At 37.7% G+C, this 20,597-nt stretch overlaps 3 protein-coding genes and 2 non-coding genes across 7 annotated transcripts in view; 2 read left to right on the forward strand and 3 right to left on the reverse strand.

Annotated features, from left to right (window-relative positions):
• The window catches only part of LOC135605819 (DEAD-box ATP-dependent RNA helicase 53-like), a 6,494-nt gene extending 1,557 nt beyond the window's left edge, over nt 1-4,937 (forward strand). The window contains exons 4-7 of the mRNA XM_065096318.1: nt 1,008-1,106; nt 1,212-1,436; nt 2,227-2,388; nt 3,938-4,937. Of these exons, the coding sequence (XP_064952390.1) occupies nt 1,008-1,106; nt 1,212-1,436; nt 2,227-2,388; nt 3,938-4,477 (1,026 nt within the window). The 3' untranslated portion in view covers nt 4,478-4,937. The remainder of the gene's footprint in view (nt 1-1,007; nt 1,107-1,211; nt 1,437-2,226; nt 2,389-3,937) is intronic.
• A 1,101-nt stretch (nt 4,938-6,038) lies between these two features.
• On the forward strand, nt 6,039-11,891 carry LOC103975663 (DEAD-box ATP-dependent RNA helicase 53). Its single transcript, XM_009390687.3, has 7 exons — nt 6,039-6,566; nt 7,106-7,233; nt 7,335-7,743; nt 8,791-8,889; nt 8,996-9,220; nt 9,672-9,833; nt 10,977-11,891. Exons 1-7 carry the CDS (start codon nt 6,162-6,164, stop codon nt 11,481-11,483), a joined length of 1,935 nt encoding a protein of 644 aa, XP_009388962.2. The 5' UTR covers nt 6,039-6,161; the 3' UTR covers nt 11,484-11,891.
• A 552-nt stretch (nt 11,892-12,443) lies between these two features.
• LOC103975661 (DNA repair protein recA homolog 1, chloroplastic) lies at nt 12,444-20,294 on the reverse strand. Of its 3 annotated transcripts, none has more exons than XM_065096320.1 (13): nt 19,898-20,294; nt 19,373-19,464; nt 19,196-19,271; nt 17,239-17,301; nt 16,928-17,057; nt 15,121-15,206; nt 14,917-15,042; nt 14,733-14,837; nt 14,595-14,651; nt 14,321-14,371; nt 14,146-14,222; nt 13,402-13,477; nt 12,444-12,905 (listed from the first exon to the last, which is right to left on the reverse strand). In XM_065096320.1, the coding sequence occupies exons 1-13, from the start codon at nt 20,087-20,089 to the stop codon at nt 12,816-12,818; spliced, it is 1,221 nt and encodes a 406-aa protein (XP_064952392.1). In that variant the 5' UTR covers nt 20,090-20,294; the 3' UTR covers nt 12,444-12,815. The 3 variants fall into 3 exon arrangements, with proteins under 3 accessions (XP_064952392.1, XP_064952393.1, XP_064952391.1); XM_065096321.1 differs by having other exon boundaries at nt 13,402-13,474; nt 19,898-20,293; XM_065096319.1 differs by having other exon boundaries at nt 14,309-14,371; nt 19,898-20,293.
• Nucleotides 20,287-20,369, reverse strand: TRNAM-CAU (transfer RNA methionine (anticodon CAU)). Its single transcript is given in 2 exon segments — nt 20,287-20,322; nt 20,332-20,369. It is a non-coding gene; the product is annotated as a tRNA-Met (tRNA).
• Nucleotides 20,370-20,436: 67 nt separating this feature from the next.
• On the reverse strand, nt 20,437-20,519 carry TRNAM-CAU (transfer RNA methionine (anticodon CAU)). The gene is given in 2 exon segments: nt 20,437-20,472; nt 20,482-20,519. It is a non-coding gene; the product is annotated as a tRNA-Met (tRNA).
• Nucleotides 20,520-20,597: the final 78 nt, after the last annotated feature.

A 20,597-nucleotide genomic window follows, 5' to 3' on the forward strand; every position in this document is an offset into this window, starting at 1 on the left:
TGCTGTTGTATATGTATTATGTATATCATTCTTTCCATTTAAAATATTTTGTCATGCTATCTCAGATGTTTTTTTTTCTGTGTTATCTTCTTTTATTCATTTTCTTTTTTGAATAAACTGTCTTGATGGCCCAGCCCTTGTATTTTTCAATTATCTCAAAAAGACTTTAGAACTTAAATCCCCATTTCCACTTCTGTTGTCTACTAGTTGTCATTTGCTTGGTTGAAATTTCTTTGTGATGTTTATGTAATCATGCTGTTGTATCTGTATTATGTATTTCATTCTTTCCATTTAAAAGATTATGTCATGTTATCTCAGTTGTTTTTTCCTGGTGTTACCTTTTTTTATTTAATAAACTGTCTTTGTGAACCAGCCCTTGTTTTTTTCAATTATCTCAAAACGACTTTAGATTTTAAATCTCTGTTTCTATTTCTGTTGTCTACTAATTGTCATTTGCTTAGTTGAACTGTATACTCCAATTGTAAATACCATATGGTCTTGTCCTTAGACTGCAATTGTTAAGGTTATCATAACTGCACTTGTTCAATATCATTGTTTAGGTTTTCCTGCTATTTTTGAATTTAAAATAAACATTTTGTCTTACCCTTTCCAACTAGGATGTTTTACAAACACAATGCTGTTTGGCATTAATTTTCTGTTATTAGGTTTTTATGGATTTACCAATAAGTTTGAGATTATATTCTATGGGAAATATTTGATGTATCATATTTACGTAATTGCTTTTTGGTAAGGGTAACTGTTTTCTTTTAAAAACACCTTAATTAAAAACACTGACCTTCGCATGAGGTTAGATAAAAATGTTAAAATTACCTTGATTTTCAGTTTTTTTTCTATCATAAGCCTGACAAGGTAGTCATTACCTTGCATTCTGATGACCAGAAGATAGCGAAAGCCAGTATGTTTGATGTTCTTGATGCATTTGGTAATTAGTTGATAATATATTTTGTGTTTGATTCAGAATATTCATGTAGGATGCTTTTTTGTAGGTTGGTGATTCTGACCAGAAGTTAGCAGAAGGGATAACTCTGTACTCTATTGTTTCAGATAATTATGCAAAGGCATCAATTCTTGGGCCACTAATAAAGGTAATTTGTTAGCAGCTGATCCCAGTGAGCGACCTTATAGCCAAGTCAGCCTTTTTAGTTTAGTTAAACATAGTTTATAAAAAAATTTTGTTGCCTTTTTTCTAGGAACATGCTAAAGGAGGTAAATGCATATTATTTACTCAAACAAAACGTGATGCGGATAGGTTGGCTTATTCCATGGGTCGGAGCTTTGGATGTGAGGCTCTTCATGGTGACATCTCACAGGGCCAGAGGGAAAGAACACTAGCTGGATTTCGTGATGGCCGCTTTAATATTTTGATAGCTACTGATGTTGCTGCTCGTGGATTGGATATACCGAATGTTGATCTGGTGAGTCTTTTCCTAGTCAATATGTTATTTTTTTTTACACACGTCAACTTTTCAAAATTTTCAATATGAAACATTTTTCTCAATTGTAGTTTGTAGATAAGAAATTATGATGCTCCTGATCATCTGGATATGTAAGTAGGTGTACTTTTTTAGTAGATTGCAAGAGGAGCCTCTCCAGCAAAGCTATATTCTAATTAATCATTTCATTGGACATATATGTAGCCTGTTGAGTCTGTCTATATTTTGTACCAATTCTTTTGGTGTATCCTTTTACTTTTTTTTCTTCTTTCAGTTGTGTCATGCATGCATGGATTTCTACTGTTCTAATATTTATTCCAATTGGCTTCTGGTATCACCATCTCATAGTATATGATGAACTAGCATTTTTGAAATAGGATGAGAATAAAATTTTTGTTTGGTTTGTATGGTGGTGGTGGTGATGCCCTCCAGTGGTTAAAGACTACTCTAAACTATTCAAACCTTACTCTGCTCAACAGATGTTCTTTTTTTCTTTCCCAATGTCAACATTCAACAAATGATGCAAAGATCATGATTTTGTTTTCTACTATGGATAATTTATGTTTACATGTACAGAACATACTTTATTGACTTAAGTTAATTTAGGTGTGAGAATGGTCAGTATATGCTCATGGTATGATCTTTTTTTTATCAGATGCCTAATTTTAACTTTTTTAGATTCACTTCACTATTTTTTGTTCTGCTTTGTCAATATTAAGTCATGTTTGAAGGTACCATGCTCTTTACTAAAATGATCATCTTCTTTGGCCAGGTGATACATTATGAACTGCCAAACACAACCGAATTATTTGTTCATAGATCTGGTCGAACTGGGCGAGCTGGCAAAAAAGGTAGTGCGATTCTTATACACTCGTATGACCAAAATCGTCTTGTTAGAGGCATTGAACAAGAGATAGGATGCAGGTTTATCGAGGTAATTTTGTTTTTCTTGTTTGGGCAAACCAGTTGACAAATTGGACTTTTGACATCCCTCACTTTCACCAGACGATCGCATTGGATGCTTTGCATTTTTTTGGGTGAAGGCTGGGAAATATTGTTAAGCTAGTTAGCTTTGTGAATTTGTCTAAAGTTTTTGCATTCTAGTGGGTATACTATTTTTGTTGGAAGCTGCAGGAACTTGACTATTTGGTTGACATTATTCTTGAAATGTATGTAATTACTTTGAAGAAAGAGTTCTGACAAACATATCTAATATCCCTTGAATTAGCTCATATATTCTATCTGTCCATAAGATCATTAGAATTGACCATTATAACACAGACCCTTTTCCCTCTATTTGAATTATTATGGTCAAACCTTGGCATGCAATTGACCCTGTTTAATGGTGCTTTGATCTTTTCATTGGTATTTGAACTTGAGCTGACTTAAGTTGAATAAGTGAAACATCAACTAATGGTTGCCACTGCTGTGAGTACAATATGGGTTATCTTGGATTAAAATCAATATTGAAATTACCACTAATCTTTATTTTCTCAGATTCATCTAAGATTTTACACAGACATTTAGAAAGAAATTTGAAAACAGGAAATGAAGTACTTAAAAATAAAAATATCAATAATAAAATTGTTAGTGAAATATTTTTTGTGTAGAATTACTTGATATTTTACCATCTCTAGTAAGTTTTACAGAGAACCCACATATGATTTTGAACCCAAGACTTTGTCTAGACTGTGAACTCCCTTTCTAATCGTGCTGTCTTCAGGTAGTGTCAATTGGACCTCCAAAGGCAAAGGCCAAGTCTAAAAACAGGTGGGAGCAAAAACTGTAGGCGATTAAATTGCATAGAGCAGTTTATGAGGGCCTATGCGGTGTACTTGATTTTACCAACAGATGATTGGAGATGAGGCCCTTTTGTCAATAACTTCTTGTTGCATGCCTTGATCAACTACTGTAGAATTAACATTTGCTGCGACCACTGATAGGTAACTTGTGTTCCAGAAGAATTTGCTGACTGGAAACCCTTTTGTTTTCACCTCAACTTGCTGCTTCTTTGAGGTTTTGCCTCTTACCTTCAGGGACAAAGCACCTACAAAATGGATTAGTCTCATCTCCCCTGATGCTTGTTGGATCCACAAAGCCTACACTTCTCTTGTTCTCCTTATCCTTGTTGTCAGTGAGTTGATAGGTCAGTCAGGGTTAATCGGATCACCTTATCCTTTAAAGGCATAGGCATCTGACTGTATTTTTGAAATATGAAGATTCTAACTCATGCATATGACTATCTTTAATGCATATGATGAACTATGCATATTTTCTCTATTCAAAGCTGGAAAATGCTAACCCAACATGTTTTAGTTGATTTTATAATTCAAATGTTGTGAATAAAATTATCCTATTGAAGTTCATATGGTCCATGGTCCGTATTTGGGTCACATCTTGCTGTTCCATTTCCAGTTTTTTGCTTGCCTTTCCTTTATTTCTTCACACCTACTAATTGATATGGCCTTCGTTCTAATTTTCAGCTACCTAAGATTACAGTTGAGGGTGGCGGAGAAGACATGATTGGTAGCATGCGTGGTGGTCGTTTTGATTTACACGGAAGTGGCCGAATGGGCGGTTCAGGTTTTGGGCGTGGTGGAAACTATGGCCGTTCTCGTGGTTTTGGAGATTCTGGCGGCCACACAGGCGGCTTCGGAGAATCTGGGTCAGGCCGTTTTGGTTCCTTCGGTGGTTCAGCTTCAGGCGCACCAAGCAGACCTGGTGGCTCCAATTTTGGTCGCTCTGATGGTTTTGGGAACTTCAGCTCAGGGCGTTCTGTTGGCCTTGGTGATTCTGGTGCAGGACGTTTTGGCAACTTTGGTAGTTCAGGATCCGGGCGCTATGGTAGTTTTGGCAACTCAGATTCCGGTCGTTCTAGCAGCTTCAACGATTCCAGCCCAAGCCGCTCTAGTGGTTATGGTGGGTCTGGCCGAAGCGGCAGCTTCGGCAGTTTTGGTGGAAGCTCAAGCAAGGATGATGGCGATGATGGTTGGCCAGGAAGATCCTTCATGAGTTCATCATAGGTTGGTCGTCTACTATTACTGTATGCAAGAATGCATTTCCTACACTGAAGGAGCTGTTGCACTCTGGCATCTGGAGTCCAAACTAACCTTGGTCTTACCAAAGCCAGGGGGGATGGGTGGGGAGGGGTTTCCTCAAGAGACCTTCACATTACTGCTTAGTTCAATGTTGTTTGTTTTCAATCTTTAACACTTCAAGCTGTAGGATGGAGGTTCCGGAGAGATGCAGCAAATAGGTTTTGCAGCAATACACTCTTCCACGAATCTCAAAATAGACATCTTTTTTGGAGGCCAAATTCGGCAGTTTGAGCTTGTCATCCCTGAAACAGATACAGAATCTCTGGTCATCACAGAACTCTAGCTTGATCAATTCGGAAGACTGCATTTATAAAATTCCAACATGCATGTAACGTACAAAACCAAAAAGTGGAGGAAAATAAATGCCCTTTTGAGTATGTTGACATGATTGGATGCTCCTCGTGTGATGTGATCCTGCTTTCTGCAACCTTATGGTTTTTCTCTTTACCACGTCGAGGTAGTCAAGGCAGCACTGAGTGCTGAGCTGATAGAAAAAACCCACAGTGCTATCCGAAGCCAGGAAGACCAGTGTTTTGCATTTATTTCGCATGATATGTTTGCTCCTCTTCGACAGCTGACACTCGGCCGAAGGCCAAGAAGCTGATATGTCTCATCATCGATCGAACACATTGATTCAACATGAGAAGCGCAGATGTTTAGTTTCCAAGACCACCGCACTTTAAATTTCTTTTTCATGAGAAGCTTTAATCCTTCCTTGAACCGAGTGTTGTTTTGCAGTCAGGTTAAAGCAGCTCAGCAACGAAAAAAAAAATCAAATGAAAGCAGACACCATACTGATACAGTCATTCACGGTCTCTAACTGTGTTATCATCCGTGATCATCGACGATGGCATTAGGATAAATGGATCTAGATGTTTTACTTTTATAACTATAAGGGATGTTAATATAATATTTTAAAATATAAAGATCAAGATGTTAAAGGTAACTAACTACTAACTTTTTTTTCTCTTTTTTTGAGTCTCCTCCTTACGTAAAATATTATTTTTCCTCATCCGCATACATGGGTGTATTTTATATACAAGAGGGATACAAATCCATATATAACAATGCATGTTGCAACGTGGTATATCTATGATAAAGATATAGATAGCTGTATTCTTGTGTTCTTTATACGATAGAACGATTCATGCATCCAATGTCATCCATACGAAGGTCGTATCTAATCTCAATGAAAACTTTATATATATATATATATAATTTTAAAATTAATTAAAATTTGTATCAGTATCTGATTTAATCGGATTCAATAAGTCATGAGTATCAAAAAAATTAGGGTGAATAGGTGGGTCAAGAAGTAGCAAGATTGGTGGGACATAAAAGATTCCATGTTTCCAACCCGGACTCCATAGTCGCCAATTCAATCCGGCAGTGATCAGGTCGATCACGGGCCGTCTGATCTCGGAAACCAATCGATTAGATGCGACCAACGTATTCGCTTCACCGACCCGTATCCCTATTGATCAACCTTCCGCCTCCTCTCCCGCATAAATATCTTTCTCGCTTCCCCCTAACTTGCCCCCAAAACCCTAGTCCCTCGTCTGGGGTTTCGCCCTCCCGATCCCTCTTCTGCGGTTTCGATCATTGGACGATGAACTTCTTGTTCCGGAGGTCCTCTTCGGTTGCCGCCTCGGCGTCGAGGCGAGCCCTAGCAGCCCTGGTTTCCTCGGAGTCTTCTCTTCTCCCGCCGTCGTTCGCCTCGGCGTCGCTCTTTCCGTCCTCAGCCGACGGTCTCGTTCCGTTCTATAAGTCCGCGCGACAATTCGAGTTTTGCTGTGCCCGGCGCAGGGAAATCCACTTCTCGGCGGGGCCTATGGGGTTCAGGGCCACTGATGTCGCCTGTGCGGAGTACGCCGTCGATGACTACTGCGAAGATGACAGAAGGAGTCCTGAGCGAGGAGGGGACGAGCGGTTAGAGATCGCCAAGCTGGGGATATCGCAGGATATCGTGACTCAACTCGCAAACAAGGGGATCTCAAAGCTTTTTCCCATACAGGTATTGAAATGTCCTCTTCTAAGCTGTCAATCGTCCTTTATTCTTCAGCTAATGTTTTGGACTTGTGGAACGGTTTATTGTTCGGGGCAAACAGCTAAAAGAAAAAGAAAATTCTACCCTTTTCTTTTCTGTTCTTGAGTTTCTTAACTAAGAGCAAATTTATATTGATGTAGTGCGTTGTATTTTTGTCAACCCCCTTATGTAACATACACATAACCTGTAAATCTAGATAATTCATTTCTTGGATATTTAGTAGGTTCAGATGGTGCTATGGTGGTCTTTTTAGCAGATATTAATTTTTTATAGCTTTCATGGTATGAGTAATTATGAAGCATTCTATCATTTCGGTGATGCGTTGACCTTTGTGCATGCCTGTTTTTTTGGTAAGCTGTTATCTGACATTATTGTGAAGGTGCTATCTTTCTTATCCATTGATTTATTGATTTGTTATTCGCTGGTATCTAAAAGTAAGTATTAATTGTCAAGAATATCTATTTTAGCATCAAGTTTGTTAATGTTGCTTTTGCACTATTGAATAGAGGGCTGTACTTGAACCTGCAATGCAAGGACAAGACATGATTGGTCGTGCAAGGACGGGTACAGGGAAAACTCTTGCCTTTGGAATTCCAATTATGGATAAGATTATCCGCTTTCAGGCCAAACATGGGTGAGTTCATTATTCATGACATGTGGATTGACTCCTTGATGAACATTTTTATATGATTCATACTGCAAGATAGTCTCTAACTGCTAAATGGTTATCTGCAGCTGTGGCAGAAACCCTTTGGCCATGGTACTTGCACCGACCAGAGAGCTTGCTCGACAAGTTGAGAAGGAATTTAAAGAGTCTTCCAAGTTGTACACTCTTTGTGTTTATGGAGGCTCTCCGATTAATGAACAGATGAGAGCACTTAATTATGGTGTTGATGTTGTGGTTGGCACTCCTGGACGAATTATTGACTTGCTTAATAGAGGCGCCTTGAATTTGTCAGAGATTCAATTTGTTGTCCTTGATGAAGCTGATCAGATGCTTAATGTTGGTTTTGCTGAAGATGTAGAGAGAATTTTGGATAAGATGCCCCCAAAACGTCAAACTATGATGTTCTCTGCTACCATGCCAACTTGGATCCGAAAGCTTACACGGAGATACCTAAAAGATCCAGTTAATATTGACCTTGTGAGTATGGCAATTCAATTTACATCCCGTTAACATCTGATTTTGTTAGTGTGTAGTTAGCGTATCTCTATCGTGACTAACAATTTTATCTTTTCTATGACTAAGATAAATAAGTGCATCTAGATTGTTGTACTTCTCAACTTTTATATATTTATAATATTACACGTATACATTTCTTTTCCTGTACTACAAAAAATCTTGAAATTTCTTTGTAATGTCTATGTAATCATGCTGTTGTCTCTGTATTATGTATTTCATTCTTTCCATTTAAAAGAGTTTGTCATGTTATCTCAATTGTTTATTTTTCTCTGTTATCTTTTTTTTATAAAATAAACTGCCTTAATGGTCCGGCCCTTGTATTTTTCCAATTATCTCAAAAATATTTTAGATCTTAAATATCCGTTTCTACTTCTGTTGTCTACTAATTGGCATTTGCTTAGTTGAACTGTATACCCCAATCATAAAAAGCATTATCTGCTTTTATTGGCATAAGGAATATTTTTACTCTATTTGTGCTGTGATATCATAATAGCATGTAGTCTTGTCCTCAGACTGCAAATTTTAAGGTTATCTTAACTGCACTTGGAACATGCCATTGTTTATGTTTTCCTGCTATTTTTAAATTTATAATAAACACTGTCTTACCATTTCCAACTAGGATGTTTTATAAACACAAATGCTGCTTGGCATTTATTTCCTGTTATTAGGTTTTTATGGATTTACCAATAAGTATGTGATTATTACTTTTGGGAAATATTTTATGCATCCTATATACGAAATTTCTGTTTGGTAAAGGGTAACTGTTTTCTTTTAGAAACACCTTTAATAAAAACACTGACCTTAGAATTGTGTTAAAAAAAATGTTAAAATTACCTTATTTTTACGTATGTTTTCTATCATAAGTCTGACAAGGTAGTCATTCCCTTGCATCCTGATGACCAGAAGATAGCTAAAGCCAGAATGTTTGATGGGCTTGGCACATTTGGTAATTAATTGCTAATATTTTGTGTTTGTTTCAGAATATTCATGCAGGATGCTTTTTTGTAGGTTGGTGATTCTGACCAGAAACTAGCAGAAGGGATCACTCTGTACTCTATTGTTTCAGATAATTATGCAAAGCCATCAATTCTTGGGCCACTAATAAAAGTAAGTTGTTAGCAGCTGAGCCCAATAAGCAGTCTTATAACCAATTCATCCTTTTTAGTGTAGTTAAACATAGTTTATAACCTAAATTTTGTTGGCTATTTTTTAGGAACACGCTAAAGGAGGTAAATGCATAGTATTTACTCAAACAAAACGTGATGCTGATAGGTTGGCTTATTCCATGGGTCGGAGCTTTGGATGTGAGGCACTTCATGGGGACATCTCACAGAACCAGAGGGAAAGAACACTAGCTGGATTTCGAGATGGCCGCTTTAATATTTTGATAGCTACTGATGTTGCTGCTCGTGGTTTGGATATACCTAATGTTGATCTGGTGAGCATCTTTTTAGTCAATACATTATTTTAGTGACACAGATTGAGCTTCAGATTTTGCGATTTGAAGCATTTTCCTCTATTGTAGTTTGTAGATGAGAAATTATCATTCTCCTGATCATCTGGATATTTAAGTAGGTGTACCTTTTTAGTAGATTGCAAGAGGAGCTGCGGCAGCAAAGCTATACTTGAATTAATCATTTCATTGGATATATACGTAGCCTGTTGAGTTGTCTATATTTTTGACCAATTCTTCTGGTGTATCCTTTCACCTTAGGTTTGAGAATTAGGTTTGAGAATGGTCAGTATATGCTCATGGTGCGATCTCTTTTCATCGGATGCCTAATTTAAACTTTTTTAGATTCTTCTGATGTATCCTTTCTGCTTTGTCAATATTAAGTCATGATTGAAGGTCCATGTTCTTTACTAAAATGACCATATTCTTTGACCAGGTGATACATTATGAATTGCCAAACACATCTGAATTATTTGTTCATAGATCTGGCCGAACAGGACGAGCTGGCAAAAAAGGCAGTGCAATTCTCATACACTCATATGAGCAAAATCGTGTTGTTAGAGGCATTGAACAAGACATAGGAAGCAGTTTTATTGAGGTAATTTTGTTTTTCTTATATGACCGAACCAGTTGAGAAATTGGACTTTTGGCATATCTCACTTTCATCAGAAGATTGAATTGGATGCTTTGCATTTTTGTGGTGAAGGCTGGGATATATTGTTAAGTTAGTTTACTTTTCGCATTTGTCTAAAGCTTTTGCATGCCCTAGTGGGTATAATATTTGTTGGAAGCTACAGGAACTTGACTTCATGGTTGATGTCATTCTTGAAATGTATGTAATTAATTTTAAGAAAAAAGTTCTCACAAACAGATCTAATATCCCTTCAAGCATGATTGAAGTAGCTCATATATTCTATCTATCCATAAGATCATTAGAATTGACCATTATGGCATAGACCCTTTTCCCTCTATGTGAAGTATTATAGTCAAACCTTGACGTGCAATTGACCCTGATTAATGATGCTTTGGTCTTTTCATTAGTATTTGCAAGTTAAGCTGACTTAAATTGAGAAGTGCAACATGAACTAATGGTTGCCACCGCTGAGTAAAATATGGGTTATCTTGGATTTATCGGGAATATGGGATATCTGATACTTTGGAGAGATAATGTTTCAAAATCCATCACTGTTAAGGAAAAAAAGGAGGAGATAGTCCATTACAATTGGCTTCTGCTAAAGCAATGATATGAAATTCATGAAACACAAATAAAAAAGAAAAAAAAGAACTTTCAAAAAGTAACTTAATGGTAAAAAAATACAGAACTTTAAAAAATTTAACAGATCAAGAACGAAATTAATATTGAAATTACCACTAATCTTTGTTTTCATAGATTCATCTAAGATTTTACACAGGACATTCATAAAGAATTTTGAAAAAAGGAAATAAAGAACTTAAAAATTATTTCACTGACATTATTATTGACATTTTGATTTTTATCTTTTTTTGTCCAGAATTACTTGATATTTACCATCTCTAGTAAGTTGAGAACTTCCATTTTGTACTAGTGATATCGATAGTTTTCATACTGATATTCAATTTCAAATTTGATTCAAACTATTTTAGAAATTTATAATCCAAATCTATCATCTTTATTCAATCATCCAATGTACAAATTTTAAAGCTTATTGTTTTGTACTAATCACCTCTATCTGACTGATATGTTCTTTGTTCGAATTTTCAGCTACCTAAGATTAAAGTTGAGGGTAGTGGAGAAGACATGATTGGTAGCATGCGTGGTGGTCGTTTTGATTCATATGGAAGTGGCCGAATGGGTGGTTCAGGTTTTGGGCGTGGTGGAAACTATGGCCGTTCTCAAGGTTTTGGGGGTTCTGGCGGCCGCACAGGTGGCTTTGGAGAATCTGGGTCAGGCCGTTTTGGTTCCTTCGATGGTTCAGCTTCAGGCACACCAAGTGGTGGCTCCAATTTTGGTCGCTCCGATTATGGGGATTTCGGTTCAGGACGTTCTGGTGGTTTTGGTGATTCGGGCACAGGACGTTTTGGCAAGTTTGGTGGCTCAGGATCTGGACGCTTCGGTAGTTTTGGCAACTCTGATTCCGGTCGTTCTAGCAGCTTCGATGATTCAAGCCGAAGCCGCTCTAGTGGTTATGGTGGGTCTAGTCGAAGCAGCAGGTCCGGCAGGTTTGGTGGACGTTCAAGCAAGGATGATGGCGATGATGATTGGCCATGAAGATCCTTCATGAGTTCATCTTTAGGTTGGTCGTCTACTACTTTTACCGTCTACAAGAATGCATTCGTACACTAAAGGAGTTGTTGCACTCTGGCGTCTGCCGTCCAAATTAATCTTGATCTTTCCTAAGCCAGGATTTATATAGTTCAATGTTTGATTGAATCCTTTTACACTCGAAGCTGATGGATGGAGGCTCCAGAAATATTCTGCAATAGGTTACCAGAGGCATTATATTCTAAGCTCCAGGTTAGTTAACTAGTGCTGCAAAATAATTCATATGTTTGTTGTTTTCAACCGGTGGATGACGATGAACCTGTAACCTGTACTGTGACTGCACTGCACTGTGTTTTATTTGTAGTATACTCTTCGTTGCCTATATAGAATCGTCGTCATGTTCCCGTTCTCATATACTCTACGTTGCCTATATAAACTGCAATTTTAACATAATGGTTGAGAGTTTCTTGTTTCGTCGTTTTATTTCTTGGTAACAAGATACTTCGTTGATAGTTGTTTGTTTCGTCGTTTTATTTCTTGGTAACAAGATACTTCGTTGATAGTTGTTTGCACTAAATCCTCGAGGGTGGGATCGGATCTCCAAACTGATGATGACGGACGAGCTCGTGGAGGCATGCGGGAATCTGTAAGGATTCGAGGAGTCGATAGTGGCATGTGAGAAGAATGGAATGAACAGGAGAAGAATGGAATGAACAGGAGAAGAATGGAATGGTATGTCAAGTAATTGGGATTCACCAACGAGAGACGATAGTGGCATGTGAGCCCCTATGGGACATCGTCGTCGTGCTTCCGACCACTTGGAGATGCGTAAGACTAAGACCGTTATGGATGGGGGGGAATTGGTCGGATCACATCACAGCCACGTGGCACTTTGAGATGCCGCGCCATGTTACGTTTTCACACTACGACATGTGTGCTCTCCGTGAATCTCAATTCAGACATCTCTAACAAATTAGGCAGTTCTTTCGTGCCGATCTTATGAACTTGAATTTCATGACACTGACGACAGTGTGAGCTTTTGTTGCTATCCCAACACAATAAAAAAATTGCAGAATCTCTAATCGTCACAGAATTGAAGATTGACCAATTCGCAAAGACTGCATTTCTCGATTCCAACACGTATAAAAACAAAATTGGAATAATCCTGCATGACGGAATAATGGTCACAACCTACTCAGCATCATGATGTGATCCTGCTTGAATGCTGTTTGATTCTCTTTTCCGCATCTGAGGTTGTCGAGTCGGCACCGAGTGCTGGATGACAGAAAAAACCTCTGTAGACAGCAAGACCGGTGCTTTTGTATTCATTTCTTCATCCTATGTTTGCGCCTCTTCAGCAGCTGACAATTGGCCAAAGGCCAAGAAGCTCATATGTCTGGACCCATCCATCATCATCGATCGAACAGCCTACGATGATGCATCAATGTACTACATGAAAATGACTCCGTGTAGTATGCGACAGATTAACAGATTCTGATAGATTAACCTATGTATGACATGAGAAGCACTAATGTCAAAGTCACAAAGAACAAGTGATAGACTTGGTCATGAGCGCTCATGCATGTTTCTAAAGCATTAAACTGTTTTTATTATAAAGCATCTCATGATGTTCCTATCTTGGCCAAAATATCATCCTAGAGAGGGGGCACAAAAGGCGTTGTGACACAAGTGCATCTCATTTTTGACATGGCATTGCAATGATACATTTCACGCAAGGGGCAGTTCTATATGAATGATCTTCAAGACAAACCCAGAGTGTAACAAAAGAGAGCGGAAAAATGAGTAGAGAAATTGCAAGTCATGCAACAAAGACAACATGGAAAGTTGAGATTCATGATGACAACCAAATTCTTATGTTATATATATCAGGATAATATTCCAACAAAGGAAGAAGCACGCACACCTTTTCTACTTCATTGCAGATGACAGGGTTTTCCCTCAGATATTGTAATGCCTTTTCTCTGCCTTGTCCGAGCCTGCTGATAACAGTTGTCAGACAAACATAGTATATAGAGACAAAACAGCCTGATAAAGTTTCAATGAGCTTTGTTACTATAATACATCAAATTGATCGTCTGTTTTCAACAGCCTATACAGTTACACGATGTTTAATGTTCTATTTCACCACAATGAACCTCTAAGAAGATTTCATCCTAAAGCTACATACTACTGGGCCCTCGGCTCCCGAATGAGGTCTTGATTTAAATCAAAGCATATGAAAATTTGATTTCCTTATAGGACGGTGCAATTATTTGATCAAATTTATAACGACCTGAAATCTTGCAGCAGCACCAACAACAGTTTATTCAAGTGTAAAAGTTCATGAAGATATAAAACTGAAACACACAAGTTCCGTATCACACTTGCAGGGATCAGACAGCTGTTTGGTTCTTGGATTGGCTGCCACCGGGGTCAAGCACAGAAAGATGATACACCATCTTAATGGTCCTTTAAATGGTACAGAAGATGAGACAGGTATTCAACAATGCAAATTGTTACCTTGCTGCTGCTCGAAAGACCCATCATTTTGAGAAAATATGTGTGAAAAACAGAGTGTACGATGCTAAATGCAATAAATCATGCAGAATTTGTGGAGTGCCAGATTTGATTTAATGAACCCATGCTCATGTATATACGGGTGGCTGACCTGTTTTCTCCATGGCTATACCATGATCCTCTCTTGACAACAACATCCATCAACTCAGCACAATCCAAAAGACAACCCTGCATTTCAGATTAGTCAGCCCAGAGGTAAAGCACTAATCTTGTAATTTGTAAATAAGCAAACAATGGGAACATTATGATCCAACCAGCCCACTAACTCCTTCCCCAAATATGATCTCAAACTCAGCTTGTTTGTAGGGCCTGGACACCTGAAGAGAGGACAATCAGACAAATGCCAGTGTGCAACTTGATAAAAGCAAGCATGAGCTTATCTGAATACATAATATGTAGTTTAACTTGTATGAATATATTGATTTCATACATAGATGTAGTTTTACCTAGTTTGACAAATTTGGCATCAGGTTGAGAAACACAAATTTGGTTTGATATATAGATTTGTTTTATATAAATAAACAACCATGTTTTACATACTTTGCTTTTCTGCACTCTTACACGCACCCGAATTCCAACATCTTCATCTCCTTTAGCCTGAACAAAACAATGATTAAATATTAATCAATCATATGTGCTTGCACTAGAAATTGAGCACAAAGTAAGTTATACACTCACAGATTTGATCTTGCCAATAGAGCGTATCTCAAGCCGAAGTGACGCAAAAAATTTTAAAGCAATCCCTCCACTGGTTACTTCAGGATTCCCGTAAAACACCCCAATCTTACGACATCAAAATGTACCGAGAGCTTACAAAATTAGAAGAGAAGGAAGCAGAAAAGAAGGAAATCCTATAACAAACCTTGTATCGTATCTGATTCAGGAAAATGAGAGTACAACCAGCTTTTGAGGCATTTCCTGACATCTTACGCAATGCTTGACTCATTAGACGGGCTTGTAGACCAATTTGTTGCATTCCAATCTCACCCTAAAGCAAGAATTTTAGTCCTTTTGTGAAGTTGGATTATCACTAGAAATACTAAACAAGCATGTATAAAGAACGTACCTCAATTTCAGCCCTTGGAGTAAGAGCAGAAACTGAATCAATACAGATGAGATCTATTGCTCCAGATCTGCACATACGATCCGCAACTGAGATAACAAAAGATATTAGTCAAAATGACATTAATTACATAAACTTTGCTAGTTTATCTGCATACCAATCACACTAAACATGATTTCTATCCTTTTGATCATTATATTCTTAGTATACAACAAAAGGAAACTATTAGTACCAACTAGACTCCATGAGTAAGTTGCAGACTTGATGCGGAAGCACATAAAGAAGTGATTTCTTGACAAGCAGTTACTATATCCATCTGCATAACATCTACCAAAATCCCTATAAGAAAATGCCACCTTAACTCATATGATCTCAAGTCCAAAGCACCACCTTTTTCTAGAGAATGACACCGTTTACATGTCGAAAGATAGTCATTGATTTGCAAATGAATAAAAATTTCAATTCATGATTCAGAAGAAAGGGAGAATGATCAACAATGATCTCAACACTATTCAGCTTTGTTCAATTAAGCAAGCCCAAGAAACAGCAACCCTCTCACCTCAATCCAAGTCCCAATAAGACTCAAATTAGGGCAGCCCTCATCCAAATAGGGGCAGCCACCAAGCAAGGGAGGTGCACGCCCGACAAGGAAAGTCCTTAAACCATAAAAACTTAGGGCACCCTTCTCCCTATAAAACAAGGGATGTGTCACCACCTAAAGGGAATCGAATCAAGAAAGCCTTTAGCAAAGAGCTAGCCGACCCTAGTTTTGCAGCCTCAGGGCAGCAAAGAGCAATGAGGAGAAGAGAGGGAAGAATTATGCACCGCCGCAGCCAACTTCTTCTGACCTCAACCTTTCTTTCTCATGTTCCAGCAGCCCAGAGCTACGTCTAGCGACTGCAAGAAGTCCTCAATGTCTACCACCAGATGTCCAAAACCCCAAGAAGAGGTTCCAGCAACAAAGAGAGAAGGAGGAGACCGAAGACCGATAATGACCGCAACCTACTGAGAGCACCGATGTGCTGTCCAAAAACAACCTACGTTTTCATGCACCCATAAGCTTTCTTTCACGCTTCTATTTTCATTGTTTCAAGTCTCGTAGTTAGGACTTTAACTTTACAAACAAACGAGATTGTTTTCTCTTGGTTTTACACTTAGTTTTTCTGCGATAATTCTTACCTCTGTCAAAACTTCCTGAAAGGTGGTTTCGAGTCAATGGATCATCAAACCCGAACCCCATACAAATTAGAGAATGCAAGCATTAGAGGGCTTCAACAGAAATAAATGAAGTTGGTAATGATTCTTATCATGATTAAAGGGACCATGACTGGATCATGCAAGGTTAGAACTGTTTGTTCACCTAAACTGGCCAAAACTAGCCCCATTGTTAATGCAGTATGAAACCCTTGGTAGAGACAAATGGCAGAGATGAATATATAAAGCTGAAACCCAATATTGGCAAGATTTAAAGCTTTAACGTCCTAAGAAAATTATTGTCAATTTACCTCCTTCACTACGGCTATTTATGTAGTGCATCTAACAACATCCTTAGTACTCGATGATCGAGTGTTTCTAATGAATTCATGAGAACTAATAATTCAAGAGAACCAAATAATAATAATGAGAAAAAGTAAATATGTTTAATATTTTGTCTGCAAAACTTGAATTGTGTAAGAACATATGACAACCTTAATTATAAAGAAAAAGCATCATTTTAAACAGTCATCAACAACATCTGAATTAGAATATTAGAGAGAAAATACTCAAAAATTTAAAAATATATATATCTGAATTGATAGCAGAGAGTTACTTTCTAGTGCCATCTCTCCATTGTCAGGTTGGCAGACAATCAAGTTTTCTATGTCTACTCCTAAAGCACTAGAATATGCTGGATCAAATGCATGTTCTGCATCAACAAGCATGGCATTGCCTCCTAGTTTCTGCATTTTCATAGAAAAATGTATTTAGTTGATTATGTTATATGATTACCACAAAGAAATATTTTACACTTGAAGAGTCCAACCTTGTCCTGCAAACAAATTCATATTTTTCTAAGAATAGATTACTAGCCCTAAACTCTTTTTTTTTTTAAAGAAATGGTCCTATTTGAAGATCACATACCTGTATTTCTGCAATTGCATGTAGAGCTAGGGTAGTCTTTCCACTGCTTTCTGGACCATATATCTGTTAAGTTAAAAAAGAAAGTTACAACTTAAATTTGTGCTGTTTAATTTGTAATTCATGGCTACGATTCCTTTTACTCCACATACGATGATTATCTTATTGATTTTCTACAACAAAACTTTTAAAGATGTATCAAGTCCAAGATCTAAACAATGTTCTCTGTTTTCATTACATAGGACTGAAGAATATAGATTTTCCAATTTCCCTTCAGCATCAAAATTTAAAACACACTATTACAAGCCGAACATGTAGGCTACATGTGCTAGGCATTATACAAGGGCTTTCTATACCATTGATCCTGGAAAAAAGCAACATCATGGCAGAATGTGATGCCTGCACCAGGCCTCATATTTATCTCTAGTTACGAGAAGTTGAAACTAAGTTTTCATGCTTTAGCACATTAATGAGTAATGCATATTTTCCTAAATAACCAGGATGCCATTGGTCATCGGTTTAATTAACACTATGATACTCTGTAAAAAAAAATACATGGATTTTTACTGACTACATGTTGGAGCATTCGCTCTTAAGGACATCGTCCTAACAAGAAAAGCCCAACATAGTCGAGAACAAATACCAGTCCCATACTGATTCTAATAACCAATTGAAGCGGTATGTTTCCTAGAAACCAAGTGTTGAACCAATATGTACCATTAGTATGGAATAATAGAAATAAAAATGTCATATACCAAGAGGTTTCAAGCTATATGGTCCATTGGCAGTACCTGGTTGGGACGGTGCCTACTGAAAAATTTGCAGTACATCAAGCATTAACAACTAATATGGTCATTACTGGTAGTTGGTCATGCTAGTAAATATCGGCCATTACATACCAGCCTAACCAGTAATGTGAAACATATGTGGGAAAAAACGTGTAGAATGCAGTAAACAATTATGAGAAAGCTTGGAACATTCATGTAGATTCACTGACAATTGAAACAGATATTAGACAAGAAGATGGAAGAGAATTATGAAAGCATAGTGTGAGAATCATAAAATACATTTGATTAAAAACCTAGTTTAACTACCATTTAGTATATCTACTGAACTTCCTCTGCTATATATTCAAGCATTACCTCAGTTTCAGATGATATAGGTACAAAGTTAATGTAAAGAGTGGTCATTATTTGCATCCTGATACTAGCGGAAATCCTAAATTTCAAATAGACTGTGCGGTTATTTTCTTGTCAGTCATATATTCAAGAAATCATCTAAATTGCTAATGTTTTAAACTTTTAATAATAGACCAATTCTATGTGTTTCTTATGTACCTGCTTAATGAAGTTCAAACTGGCAAGTAAGAAGGATCTATAATGGTTATTTTCTTGTCAGTCATATATTCAAGAAATCATCTAAATTGGTAATGTTTTAATAATAGACTGATTCTATGTGTTTCTTATGTACCTGCTTAATGAAGTTCAAACTGGCAAGTAAGAAGGATCTATAACGGTTATTTTCTTGTCAGTCATATATTCAAGAAATCATCTAAATTGGTAATGTTTTAATAATAGACTGATTCTATGTGTTTCTTATGCACCTGCTTAATGAAGTTCAAACTGGCAGGTAAGAAGGATTTATAAAAGATAAGTAGCAGGAACAACTCGACAAAACGGGCAAAAGTTTCTGGTTCTTTTCAATAATATGGATGTTATCAGAAACGAAACTGCTGATATTTCTTAGAACTTCAGCAAATTAAGTAATTTAGGGAAAGTATATTGAGTAAAACATTTATCTGGAACCTAGATAACATACTGGTTTATTATCTTCTAGTTTTTTTTTTTAATATTTCCCCAAGTTGATGAGAAATAGTTGTACAGGACAACAATTATAATTAATACAAAGAATTAGATGACCTAATGATCAACAACCATAACAAAAAAGCAATGATGTTTACCTCTACAACTCTTCCTTTCGGAAGGCCACCACCTAAAGCAAAATCCAAAGTCAAACAACCACTTGGAAAGGTCTCGCTGCATTGAAGGCCAATTTCGTTACTTCAACCAACAAACATACAACACGCATAGGTATCGAACCTTTTAACTAAAAAGGGCAAGGAAAATGAAGAACATACACTAGAGCACCACCAGCACTGCCTAATCTTGTCACACTTCCCCTGCCAAACGAACTGTTTATATCATTCATTGCTGCTTCCAATGCCTTTAGCTGAACACACATAAATACAGCAGCTTATAATTAGAAATAAGTTCATTGTCAAGTCAAGTTGGCCGTAGAGATAACGATTCACCATAGCTTAAGAAAAATATACAAGAGCATTGGGTTTCCAAATCTACTTAAAAAAGATAAATAAGGGGAAGTGCAACTTTGCCTGTTTCATAGAGTCACTACGTCAATAAGGACACATGAGAAATCGGCTATTGTTGCGGAAAAAAGTTGTATATAAATAGGCCGTCTGCACTCTTAATGTAACACTGACATGATGATATGTAGTCTACGATGAGCACATACTCCCAGTTCATCTTTCGTTTCGAAGCCCTAATATTTTGGTAAGGTAATAGCTAAAGAAGAATCCAAAGAGAAGGCAGTAATGGATTTATCGCTCTTAACAAAGTATTGGTACCCGAAATTTGGAACTTACCCGGTCCACCGCGCGAGGGTCAGCGTCACCGGGGAGAGCGCCGTTGCCCTTCAGCTCGAACTCGCAGCGGAGCTTCGTTGGTCGCCTGGTAATAATGGGCAGAGAGCAGGAAAGAGGAGCAGGGACTCGCAGGGAAGAAGGGGAGAGAAGGAGAGGGTTCGCGCGGGGAGGATGGGCCTTCAAGGAACCCATGACTGAGAGGACGAGGAAGAGGATTGAAACTTGGAACCTCACGAAACTCTAGGCACAAGGAGCAGTATGGTCTGAGAAAGTGAAGGCTTTTCTTCTTGATTTGTAGGTATTCGAAGATGCGTCCATGAGAAGGTAAAACCCTCATAGAACTGAGAACAACGGGAGCAAACAACAGCGAAAAAGAATTGCCAAAAAATTGGGGTGAGAGAGGCTCGAACTCTCGACCTCAGGATTACTCAAGCTATGAGACCTACGCGCTAACCAACTGCGCCACCACCCCGATGTTGTCATGGAGCTGAGAACAATGAAAGTAAACAAGAGCTCGCGAAAAAGAATAGCCAAAAATTTGGGGTGAGAGAGGCTCGAACTCTCGACCTCAGGATTACTCTAGCTATGAGACCTACGCGCTAACCAACTACGCCACCACCCCGATGTGAATCGAGTTGAAGAGTTTGAATATTATCAAATTTAATACAATTCACATAACATAAAGAAAAACGATAAATAA

The sequence above is a fragment of the Musa acuminata genome, chromosome BXJ2-2 (assembly GCF_036884655.1).
Source record: "Musa acuminata AAA Group cultivar baxijiao chromosome BXJ2-2, Cavendish_Baxijiao_AAA, whole genome shotgun sequence".
Classification (NCBI taxonomy): domain Eukaryota; kingdom Viridiplantae; phylum Streptophyta; class Magnoliopsida; order Zingiberales; family Musaceae; genus Musa; species Musa acuminata.

Bases quoted from the DNA above. Each gene is read 5' to 3' on its own strand.
- LOC103975661 (XM_065096319.1), bottom strand. From the start codon at position 20,089: ATGGGTTCCTTGAAGGCCCATCCTCCCCGCGCGAACCCTCTCCTTCTC. The intron at 15,043-15,120 runs GTACGTTCTTTA...TTCTTGCTTTAG, and splicing joins CTCCAAGGGCTGAAATTGAG to GGTGAGATTGGAATGCAACA. The intron at 14,652-14,732 runs GTGAGTGTATAA...TGTTTTGTTCAG, and splicing joins CTATTGGCAAGATCAAATCT to GCTAAAGGAGATGAAGATGT.
- LOC103975663 (XM_009390687.3), top strand. From the start codon at position 6,162: ATGAACTTCTTGTTCCGGAGGTCCTCTTCGGTTGCCGCCTCGGCGTCG. The intron at 9,221-9,671 runs GTGAGCATCTTT...TTCTTTGACCAG, and splicing joins ATATACCTAATGTTGATCTG to GTGATACATTATGAATTGCC. The intron at 9,834-10,976 runs GTAATTTTGTTT...TCGAATTTTCAG, and splicing joins TAGGAAGCAGTTTTATTGAG to CTACCTAAGATTAAAGTTGA.